Below are 12,721 nucleotides of genomic sequence, written 5' to 3'. Positions count from 1 at the left end.
ATTACAAAGTGGAACGCATCTGTTGTATACGGCCTTCAGTCATAGGCTGATAAGACTCTTGTATCCTGGGCTTCCTCAAAATTCATATAATATTAAACATAATCTACATTCGATTTTTAGATATACTTATTGCTTGTAGAAAAGTTTTAAAACAAAATTGGAATAGTTGCCTGTCTCTATAACTATCCATTACTTTCTATTCCTAAGATATATGCTGCCTTCTGAACATACATATTCATTTCTGCTAGATAGGTAATAAGGTTAATTTGTAGTTGACATGATTTAAAAACACATGGAAAGCAAAAACAACAGAATGCCAGTAACTCCCTCTATCCACAGAAATATGTCCTGACTTTGCCAGCTAGCTCTTAGTTATATATAGATCCAGTTAGGAGAATTTGCAGAAATTTATACATATATGCCTAGATCTTTTAGAAAAATGTAAGAGTGCCTAATGATTTTATTTCTCATTTCGTGTTTGTCATCATAAGAAATTGTTGAGTTACTCTGATTGTTGTCAATTCAAGATATAGTGAATCTTTTGTCTGTAGGTTTAGGAACTGGACTTTAAATTTTTTTTTTTTTAATTTTTATTTTTGTAAAGACGGAGTCTCACCAGCCTGTTTCCCAGGCTGGTCTTGAACTCCTGGGCTCAAATGATCCCCCTGCTTCAGACTTCCAATGTGCTGGGATTACAGGCATAAGCCACTGTGCCCAGCTGGAACCATACTTTTTTGAAGCCAGAATTCTGCCTTAAGTATAATTTAACAAATCCTTACTAAATATTTCTGCCTGTCCCTGAAGTATCAGTATTCTATGTGATTTCTTTCCATCCCTGATACTCTTCTTTTCTCAGTGCTAAAGATCAAACAGTAAGGTTTATTTATAAGGCTGTTGCTCATCTGATTCCTGCCTTCTTCTACCCCTCACCTCCCCACATGCCCCTTCTGTGCTGCAGCCCCACTGAACTATTTGCAGTTCCTCAAAAGCATCACAGTTTTGAATATACTGTAACTTCGGCAAAGCCCTTACCTGCTTGGCCATCTGCAGGACTCCCACGTCGCCTTCAGGATTCAGCTTGAAACATTTCTCTGCGAGGCCTTCCTTGATGCCTCTGGGAAGGGATAACAAGCTGCCCCTCGGGTCACAGCCCTCACCAGCTGGGGTGTAACTGTCAGTATTTCTTTCTCCCAGTCAGCATGTGAGTTCTTTCCAGGACAAGCACTGTTCTTGTTCATGTTTTCATAACTTAAACATCTAGTATGTTACCTACCTCTTAGATTATTTTCATTTTCAGGCATTCGAGTGTGCACTCTGGCTAATGTGTAGGGCATGATGCTATAGGCGCCACCCACTTTTCATCTGATTGAGATTCAACAGATACTGAGTCTGGAGCCTTTCATCCTGCTTGTCAGATTACATTCAAATTCTGAGTTTATGTTTAAGTGTGTACTTTCTCTGTGTGTGTGTGTTTGTCTATGTCTATGGTCATTGATTTTTTTGTTGTTCTTTGTTTTAACAGTGACTATATCTTCTTCAGTAGATAGAAAAGAACATCTAGTCAGTAAGATTCACTTACCCAACCCTTCTCAGCCACAGTAGGAGGAGTTATAGTGGGAATTTCCATTTGGAATTTTCTTTCTCCTGAACAGTGCTCAGGTACACAGTTTGTTATGGCTGGAGACCATTAACGAACAGGTGTGATTACTTATATGAAAAACGTTGTTCCAAGCGACTGCAAATTGACATCCAGAATACAATCTCTTCATAATTTGAAGATTGTCTGCATATGTGAAAAATGGCTCATTGTGAAAGCATCTTGAGCTCAGTGCAAGATCATCCATTCAGCAAATCACTATCAAACGTCTATGTGTGTAACATAACTGTGCAAGTAATATATAGATAAAAGCATAAATTAGACATCAGTTCTCCTTGTGTGTATACCCAGCTTTGTTGCTAGCACGATATTTGTGCAATGCAAATGTGCCAGCATCCAAAGCCTTATTTTCCAGGCATAGGAGGCCAATTCTGTCTGGTTCTTACTTGGCTTTCCAACTTCATCTCAAGGCCCTCACCACCCAGCATCTTGCAGGCTGTCCACAGAGAACTCTGCTTGTCATTCACAATCTCAGCTTACAGTTTCATGCTGGTGCCCATCTGATGTTCTTCCTGTCTAGAATTTCCTTCCCCATTTTTCTAGCATTGGGGGAATTTCATTAAGTATTTACCAACCCAGGAAAGGTCAGGCATACAGAGTATGGGTTAGGCACCATCCACTGGCATCCCATAGTATCCAGAACTCACCTCCCTCAGATCACGGATCCCATGGTTCCATCCTGCCTCCCCCCGAGCCCTTCCGTGTTCCATGGGAAGGGAGACGGGCTTCTCCCTGGAGGGGCAGTATGGGGCACAGTGATTTGGTGAACAAGTGAATGGATGAAAGGATCCAATTTGGAAATCATTCCGAAAATGGCAGCTAAATCCGTGAGACAGTGTGTGTGTGTGTGTGTGTGTGTGTGTGTGTGTTTTAAGAGACAGGGTCTCTCTCTGTTGCCCAGGTGTGTGTGTGTGTGTGTTTTAAGAGACAGGGTCTCTCTCTGTTGCCCAGGCTGGAGTGCAGTGGCACAGTCATAGCAAACTGCAGCCTCAACCTCCTGGGCTCAAGCCATCCTCCATCCTCAACCTCCCAAAGCACTGTGATTACAGGTATGAGCCACCACACCAGGCCTAAATCCATGAATTTGAATGTGATTACAAGATAGAGAAATGTGGAGGAGAGGAGGAACCAAATATATTCACCAAGAAATGCCCCTAGAGTTGGAGACAGAAAATCTAAGTATAATAGAAAACAATCAAAATGATAGTTTTAAGAAGATGATGGTCAGTTCTGTTGGACTTTTAAGGGAGATGAAAGTCTAATGTAAGTCAGAAGACCTAAGCCAGTAATAACTCTCCAAAATACCATCTAGACTCTTTCATGCAAGATACATGTTAAGACTTGTTCAGTGTCTTCATTTACTGTACAGACAAAAATGAATACTTGTAGAGTTTTAAAACAGTTGAAAGCACCTAGAAAGAACTCAAGCACATTTTATAAAAATATTTAAAAGGCACACAAATTTATTTATCTGCAGGTCTTATTTGATTTAGCAGAGCACCAAATGTTCCAAAGGAAGAATAATATAGTGATGATTATAATTGGAGTGCTTTTATAGATGTAAGAAATAAGAAAGCTCATGAGAACATTTTCTAGTTTATTTAAATAAGGAATGAATGTTGCCTTGAATCTCAAAACTGATAACTTATTTCCAGTGTGGTAGGCAGAGTAAAATAAGTCACATGTTTTTGAATTTCCACTGTAGAATTTCATTCTGTTTTGAGTTTTTAAACATGACCTTCAGAGAGTGAAAAGTTCAAACAGATTCATTTAATCTCAGTCCAACAGTTAGATATTAACATACCTCCAATAATTTTACTAATACTAATCCTGTATATGTCTTTGTAAAAAGAAATACACTTCTTTATATATATGTGTATTTTTCTGTTCTCACGCTGCTATGAAAAACTGCCAAGACTGGGTAATTTACAAACGAAAGAGGTTTAATGGACTCACATTTCCACAGGGCTGGGAAAGCCTCAGGAAACTTAACAATCTTGCCAGAAGGGAAAGCAAACACATTCTTCCTCACATGGCGGCAGGATAGAGAAGTGCCGAGCAAAGGGAGAAAAGCCTCTTATAAAACCATCAGATCTCATGAGAACGCACTATCGTGAGAGCGGCAGCATGGGGGTAACCGCCCCCGTGATTCAGTTACCTCCCACTGGGTCCCTCTCAAAACATGTGGGGATTATGGGGACTAGGGGAACTCTCACAACATGTAGGGATTATGGGAACTAGGGAAGATAAGATTTGGGTGGGGATAAAATCAAACCATATCACTGTGTGTACACACACGCACATACACACATATATACATATAAAAATGTTTATTATGTGTGTATATATGTATTCAGTAGTATTGAAGTATATTTCTCTACTCAAAAGTATAAAAATCAAGTGAATAATTCTGTTACAAGACCACCTTTTTGTTAATATTGTTTAAAACTTTTGGAAGCTTCTTACAACTTACTTGAAATGCGGTGACTCACGCCTGTAATCCCAGCACTCTGGGAGGCTGAGGCAGGCAGATCACAAGGTCAGGAGATTGAGACCATCCTGGCTAACACGGTGAAACCCCGTCTGTACTAAAAAAAAAAAATTAGCTGGGCATGGTGGCGGGTGCCTGTAGTCCCAGCTACTAGGGAGGCTGAGGTAGGAGAATGGCATGAACCTGGGAGGCGGAGCCTGCAGTGAGCCGAAATCGCACCACTGCACTCCAGCCTGGGTGACAGAGCGAGACTCCAACTCAAAAAAAAAAAAAAAAGCTTGTCTTTTTCTCCTATTAATTTAATTTCTCTTTTTTAAAATACCTCATTCTGGTCTTATGGAAGTTAGGCATTTGTGTAAGTTCAAATCTAGCCATCTCACCTAACAGCTCTGTTACCTTGTACAAGGTCAAGATCCTTTTCTTTAACCTTTTCAGTTTTCTTATTTGTAAAATGGGAATAGTAATAGAACCTCCTTTTGAGACTTCAGTGAGAAGTAAATGAGATTATCTTTGTAATGTGCTTGGTATACTGCTTGTCACATAGTGAAAACATCTTAATTATTATTGATGTCATATTAGTAACTATTACAGGTAAATTACCTTTTAGGAGTAAAAGACTTTCTACTGTTCTCTAATTGTAAGAAAACAATTAAAATCCACTCCTTCTGCATCAAAAATTACTTTAAGTAAAATGAAATTCCCAGAAAGAGGGGTAGTAATGTTGGCCTTGATATGTTCAGTTCTACTGCAATGTAAACATGGTGTACTTTTATATCCACATGTCTTAAATCTAGATTCTAGCTTTTTCTGAAAGGAGTGGATATAAATATGAAGAGGATGCTGAGCAGGAAAAACTATGCCCAGGACAACAATGAATAGTTACCTTATAGAATACCTGTTGAATGTCAGGCAATGTGTTGGACAGCGAGATGTGGATGCAAAACAGCCTCTGTAGAACGGGATGTCACAATCTAGTGTTTTCCAAACAAGATGATAAGAGTAGATGAGGCCGGGCACAGTAGCTCACACCTGTAATCCCAGCACTTTGGGAGGCTGAGGCAGGCAGATCACTCGAGCCCAGGAGTTTTGAGACCCACTTAAGTAACAAGACAAAAAACCCTCTCTACAAAAAATGCAAAAATTAGCTGAGCATGGTGGCATGCGTCTGTAGTCCTAGCTACTCAGGAGGCTGAGGTGGGAGGATCACCTGAGCCCAGGAGGGTCAAGGCTGCAGTGAGCCATGATTGTGCCCCTGCACTACAGTCTGGAGTACAGAGTGAGACCCTGTCTCCAAAAATAAAAAATAAAAAAGTAGAAGGGACCAAAGAGACCACAGGAATGACTCCTAGTCATGGCTGGGGAAAAAAGATCTGTGCAGTAGAACTGATATTTTTAATGAACTTATGGATGGATGGATGGATGGATGGATGGATGGATATTAATCAAATAAAAAATATAAGAAGTGTAATTCCAAAAAAATGAATAAACAACATAGAAGTGCACAAGAACATGATGCTTTGCGGTTTGGGGGGATTCCGTTTGGGGGTGCATAATTCAGTTGTGGTTGCTGGAGCTGAGAATAGCTGAAACGGAAAAGGTGGGTAAACAGTCTTGGTTCACTGAATGCTTTCTAAAGAGTTTTAAATAATTGTTTTAAAGTGTTCATGCAGCAATTAAAAATCATGTTGCCCATTGCTGGGGGAACTCTTTCATTTGGAAGGAGTCATAGAGAGCAGTCAGAGGTCTTAACTTGGGGGAGTGATATCAAATAACGTTTGAGAGAGAAACCAATAGTTTGTAGGAAAGAAGCTGGAATAGTGCTGTAGACAGGAAGACCAGTTAGGCAGGCTTTTTCTCTGGTCCAGGCAGGATGTAGTGATGACCTGCACTAAAGCAGTGGCACTAGGACTGTAGAAGACAGAATGTAAAGGAAACAGTAAGACCTCTTTTCTTTTACATCCCTCATGTGTTCCTCACTGCATAATGTGGGGTTTTATCCTCATAAAAGCATGTCTCCGCCCATAAAGCCTGGGATCAGAAGTCTATAAATACAAGCTCAGCAAGAATTCAGCCAGAGCCAAGCTCTCTCTGCAGAGAAGAAGCCTCAGTCTTTAGAAAATAGTTCAGCTTTATTCAGAATTCAAGATCTACCTCTCCAGGAAAGGTGGAACAAGAGGATACTTTGCTAAATTTAGTCAAACCTAGAGAAACACAGGCGGTTAGTTTGTAAATTTGGTAACAGTACATCCTGTGAAATAATGTTCACATCCAAGAATAAAGGAATCCCATAAGGGAGAACCAGAAGGTTCTGTTGCCCACTGGATTTCTTCTGTACATTCACTCAGATTTCGTGCCTGTTACTGTCAGTTTCTTAGGACTTCAGTGCAATCTTTTTAGAATTACCAAAATATTACCAAGAGTTTATATAATACCTCGTTCAGAAGAGTCATATTTTATTCTCAGATGAAAATCAGTGCTATCCAAGTGGAAGGGATTTAAAGTACTTAACCTGCATAGAAAGCTGGCTTGCCTAAGAACTCTTGAAAAGTTCAGTGATTTTGCCCTTTTGTAATTGTTAAAACATAAGGCAATGCGCTGTGCTCTAGCATAGCACAGTGGTCTCTCTCTAATGGATTTTATGGCCTTAACCTCTTAAAAAAAAAAGAAAAAAAGAAATAAAACAGAGATTTGTAAACTACCAGGATGATCAGAAAGCCAATGCAGGAGCTAAAAAATACAATAGTATTTTGTAGACTCAATAGTGGATATGGGAGTTGATTATCACAAGCATTATATTTATTTTAAGGAATTAAATTAGGTGGCTTAGCCATTTGATGAAGAGTCCTGGGGTCCATGAACACACCAGGGAAGACCAGACCGCTTATTGTGTTTATTCCCTGGACGTAGTAAACACAGGCCATCCCTTTTTTCCCTCCTCCAAATCCAGACAAACTTGAGGCCTTGCCATTGACTCTTTAGGGCTAATTTGAGTCTTTTTTTTTTTTTTTAAACTTGTCATTCTTTTTTTTTCTTTTTTTTTTTTTTTTACTATTATACTTCAAGTGCTGAGATACATGGGCAGAATGTGCAGGTTTATTACATAGGTATACACGTGCCATGGTGGTTTGCTGTATCCATCAACCCATCTCATCTACATTAGGTATTTCTCCTAATGCTATCCCTAATTTGAGTCTTAACCTCTCCATATTTCCAGTTTGGTGTTGACATCATAAGGATTGGGCCAGGGCTCTGTGTGTATTTTCACTTAATAATTAAATTGTGGTAAAGCAGATGACCTGAACAAAGTGATCTTAGCCATTGTCTCTGTTGTCTGTATTATAACGCAGTTGTCATAATGAAAATTTAATATTTGTTTTCAGGGACCCATTCTCCTTATCAGGAATTTCCCTGATTTTTCTTGTTTTTTCTCCAGATCCTTCTTGGGCCTACTTATATGACCCCAAGTCAGACCATGCTGAACTAAGGGAATCCCTATTGCTTAAATTTGCAGTTGCTAGACTTTGTAAGGAAGAAGAGTGTAGGCTAATATGTGAATATTAACTCCACGAGGGCAGCCCATTGGATCTAGCTCATTAGTAGCTGTGTCTCTACCAGTAAGCAGAATATATTGCAATAATATTAATAGATAATCAACAAATATGTCTCGAATCGAATTAATAAACACAAACAAAATGAATGAAGGTGCATTCTTTGGCTTTTGTTAGCTAAGGCGCCAATCACTGACCACTCCAAAATATTGCTGCTTATAATAATGAAGGTTTACTTCTTGCTTAAATTATAAGTCAACTGTAGTCTGTCAGTGACTCAGTTCCTGATCCATATGTTTTCTTTGTTTCAGGATCCAGGCAGATAAACTTCCCATCTGGAGCAGGCCATTCTGGCAGAGGGGGAAAGGAGGATTGGTGGAAGGGTGGAAACACGTTAGATAGAGTTCTTGAAGCAGCTACTTTTCACAGCTACTTACACTGCGTTGGCCAGAGCCAGTCAGACAGCCAAGCCTTACAGTGTGGTTGGGAAAGTAAACCCTGACCCCAGAGAGGCACTGTGGGAGGGTGGGTGTGTGTTCTGCCTTTGGAAAAAGGGAAGTGAATCACTGAGGGCAGTAACAAAATCTACCACAGAAGGGAGTTACAAGTTTTGAGAAATTGTAGGTTGTGGTTCTCAGTCTTAGCAGAATTGCCTTGTAGTTTAGTCTAAAAATAAGATAAAGAAAATCCCATCTAAAATTATTTATGTTGTATATATCAAAGTATTTTGCTGAAACCTGCTTTATTTTATTTTACACAGGCTTTTCTGAAGTATAAATAGTATAAAATGACATGAGGAAAAGTAGCAAAGTACTGCTAAATTTCATGGTTAAGACTGTTAGTAAAGAGGTACCTGAAGATGAGAAAACTGGTCATGTGTACTTTTTTCTCTGATTTTTGATGCTAGTCAGCAGCTGCCATTTTCTTTCTTAAAATATATCTTTACTGTTTTTTATTTTTTCAAATCCCAAGGCAGGACATTTTTCTCTCAACTTAAATTTTTAAAAAGTACTAATATTCATTGAGCTCTACATGTGCCAGTCACTGTGGTGAGCCGTCGGGTCCCTTTGTTGCATTTGGTCTTTATAGTAGTCTTATGATGATGATTACAGTTGCAGATGAGGTTATGTGGAGGTTGCACAGCTAGTACTGGGGAGAGCTAAGGTGTCATCCCACAGTCTGATCTCTTAATCACTACACCATACTGATTCTGACCTTAATTTTTTTGCTTTTTCCCTGTTTCTCCTCTGTAACCTTGAAAGGATAGATGAACACGTGGTCATAAAAACCCATGTATGTGCTCATAAAATGCATGTGTATTGGCAGGCTTGATTTCTCAAGTAGGACTGTCTGTGACACGTCTTAGATAGGTGAGGCCATATAAGCCAGGTAGCATTTGACACATAGAATGTGGAAAAAGGGAATGTTTGTTTTAATGTTAGTAATGTTAGTATATCTAGGAGTACTAGAATGGAATTGGGGAAAAAAAGTTAGAAAAATATACCAAAGGACCTACTACTGAATCCTTAGAAGTTTTGCAGAGCATAGAGACTCTAATTGTATATTAAAAAGCATCTGCTTACAAAAGTTACAAATATAGAGAGTAGTTATTTCCTCGTTTCTTTCTTTTTAAAATTCTTTATAAGAACCAGACAAGCGTGTTATTTTAGATTGACAGGAGTCCTCCTCTTTTCAATATTTATACCATGTACAGATACTGGATTATGATATTTCTAGGATTTTTGGAAGTTAGAAGTTACCCTACATTTTAAAATACCAGTTTAAAATTAATCAATTCATTCCACATTTTATGTTATGTTAATCACACAAATGATTTTATGAGTACCTCCCTTTATGTAGTAATCACATCTGACCCGTCTTCAGTCTTCCTTTGATGTCCTTCCAAAATTAGGTCAAATACAATGCTACTTTCTCTTTGAACTCCTAGCTCTTAATGCTGATCTGAATTTTTTTTCCCCACAACCTGATGGTTTTTGCTTTGACTTCACAGTTTTGTCACTTGTCATTTGCTTCACATGGTAGTAGTACCTGTTAGGCTAGATTGTAAGCCTAGGGAGGGACACGGACCATATGGTACTCATTTGTATGTCTCTTGTATTTCACTGAGGTGCTTTTTAAAATTTAATCTAGCAGTGCTGCTCTATATATTATGTTATTTAAGATCCTTCCTTCTCTGCCTCAAGCAGAGCCATTCATTTCTGCCACCCGTCCAACTTATTACTCAGTTAACCCCCTCCCTTCTTAAGTCTTGGCCTCCCTGAGCTTGACTGCTTAGCGTTGTTTCTTTGCACAGGAAAGATGTAAGTTAATTTTTATCTAACTTTCAAATGGTTATATCCGCAGTTTTCATGTGTTGAATATGTGGTCTGTAAATGAAAATTTACAAACAAGTGTGTGTTTGATCCCATGAATTCATTAGGATCTGCTTGTGGTTTTGTAAATTGTAACCCTCTCTTAATTCTTTCATTCTTTGTGTTTCCAAATTGCAGGGCCTTAAAGCGGCTGACAATGACCCCACAGCTCCACCATATGACTCCCTGTTAGTGTTTGACTATGAAGGCAGTGGCTCCACTGCTGGGTCCTTGAGCTCCCTTAATTCCTCAAGTAGTGGTGGTGAGCAGGACTATGATTACCTGAACGACTGGGGGCCACGGTTCAAGAAACTTGCTGACATGTATGGTGGAGGTGATGACTGAACTTCAGGGTGAACTTGGTTTTTGGACAAGTACAAACAATTTCAACTGATATTCCCAAAAAGCATACAGAAGCTAGGCTTTAACTTTGTAGTCTACTAGCACAGTGCTTGCTGGAGGCTTTGGCATAGGCTGCAAACCAATTTGGGCTCAGAGGGAATATCAGTGATCCATACTGTTTGGAAAAACACTGAGCTCAGTTACACTTGAATTTTACAGTACAGAAGCACTGGGATTTTATGTGCCTTTTTGTACCTTTTTCAGATTGGAATTAGTTTTCTGTTTAAGGCTTTAATGGTACTGATTTCTGAAACGATAAGTAAAAGACAAAATATTTTGTGGTGGGAGCAGTAAGTTAAACCATGATATGCTTCAACACGCCTTTGTTACATTGCATTTGCTTTTATTAAAATACAGAATTAAACAAACAAAAAAAACTCATGGAGCGATTTTGTTACCTTGGGGGAGATGAGACCATGAGATTGGAAAATGTACATTACTTCTAGTTTTAGACTTTAGTTTTCTTTTTTTTCCACTAAAATCTTAAAACTTACTCAGCTGGTTGCAAATAAAGGGAGTTTTCATATCACCAATTTGTAGCAAAATTGAATTTTTTCATAAACTAGAATGTTAGACACATTTTGGTCTTAATCCATGTACACTTTTTTATTTCTGTATTTTTCCACTTCACTGTAAAAATAGTATGTGTACATAATGTTTTATTGGCATAGTCTATGGAGAAGTGCAGAAACTTCAGAACATGTGTATGTATTATTTGGACTATGGATTCAGGTTTTTTGCATGTTTATATCTTTCGTTATGGATAAAGTATTTACAAAACAAAGTGACATTTGATTCAATTGTTGAGCTGTAGTTAGAATACTCAATTTTTAATTTTTTTAATTTTTTTATTTTTTATTTTCTTTTTGGTTTGGGGAGGGAGAAAAGTTCTTAGCACAAATGTTTTACATAATTTGTACCAAAAAAAAAAAAAAAAAGGAAAGGAAAGAAAAAGAAAGGGGTGGCCTGACACTGGTGGCACTACTAAGTGTGTGGTTTTTTTAAAAAAATGGAAAAAAAAAAAGCTTTTAAACTGGAAAGACTTCTGACAACAGCTTTGCCTCTGTATTGTGTACCAGAATATAAATGATACACCTCTGACCCCAGCGTTCTGAATAAAATGCTAATTTTGGATCTGGTGACTGGTTTGAACTTTTTCTTTTCTACTTGAGCTGCTTTGAATGTTGCAAAAATCCCAAGTACTGGAGAACAACAGTACAAAAAGTATGTATTTGTTCTTGCACTATTCACCATTGAATCGCGTAGCATGGCAACCATGTACGGTGTGCAGCAGAGAGAATCATTTTGGACCTTCCCATCATCATAGAAGAAAAACATCAAGTGATTCAGGAATAGACCCTACTGGTGGTGATAGAAAAATCACATCCTTTATCTTCGGTGAACTTCAGTGTCAATTCTTAATATAACTCGTGTTTTAATTGGTTTCTGCTCAAGCTAATTGTTATGTTGATAGGCCTTTCCCATTAAAGCCACCACCGTAAGGGAAACTTCAGTAAAGTGGGTTATGGGACTGAACCTGGAACCTGCAGTGGACACCTGGAATTCTTGTGCAATTCATTGAAGCCACTGTTTTATGTACTTAGTGAAACACACTTAGATTTGACTGGCTTTTATCCATTGACTTGATCATTTGCTGCAGTTTGATATAGTAATGGTTGCAGAGGACAACAAAAGGAAACAATCTTGCTAAATTTTGTAAAATTGTTTATGTATCTTACTAAGATTCATTCTGAATTTTAAGAGGCAAAGAAATTCTCACTTGTATTTATCTGTTTGTTTCTTAATCATTATCACACCATACAGTCTTATACTATACACTTTGAAAACACTTATATAATATACCTCCTCTAATTAACTATATTTTTTGCTTAACATAGACAGTGGAATTTACTTTTCTATTGATTCATTTTGTAGGCAATACTTTCTTGTTACTTTTCTAATCATTAAATGCCAGAGCTTGCCTCTGGGATTTTCCGTAATGAAACTTATTAAATTTGCTCATCAGAATAGTCTTTTCTAAAATTGATTCTTAGACTGTGCCTCCATGCTGTTGTGCATCCAAATGAAACAACTATATTTTCAGATTCATACATTGTAACACTTAACGTTTATACCATTTAGATAAACACTGTTTAAATTATTTTCTTATGGTTGATGTACAATTCACAGGCCATATATCTACTGTGTATATATATAAACTTTAAGTGTTTGTAAGGTTTAATATATACAC

The 12,721-nt window shown here is 38.0% G+C and overlaps 1 protein-coding gene across 1 annotated transcript in view; it reads left to right on the top strand.

The window, feature by feature from the left end:
- CDH2 (cadherin 2, type 1, N-cadherin (neuronal)) overlaps window positions 1-11,609 on the top strand; it is a 199,866-nt gene extending 188,257 nt beyond the window's left edge. Inside the window, exon 15 of the mRNA XM_011965027.1 lies at window positions 10,207-11,609. Within this exon, the coding sequence (XP_011820417.1) occupies window positions 10,207-10,413 (207 nt within the window). The 3' untranslated portion in view covers window positions 10,414-11,609. The remainder of the gene's footprint in view (window positions 1-10,206) is intronic.
- The last annotated feature ends 1,112 nt before the right edge of the window (window positions 11,610-12,721 follow it).

This window comes from Mandrillus leucophaeus, unplaced genomic scaffold, assembly GCF_000951045.1.
Source record: "Mandrillus leucophaeus isolate KB7577 unplaced genomic scaffold, Mleu.le_1.0 Scaffold711, whole genome shotgun sequence".
In the NCBI taxonomy this organism is placed as follows: domain Eukaryota; kingdom Metazoa; phylum Chordata; class Mammalia; order Primates; family Cercopithecidae; genus Mandrillus; species Mandrillus leucophaeus.
This window is presented reverse-complemented; position numbering and strand designations above follow the sequence as displayed.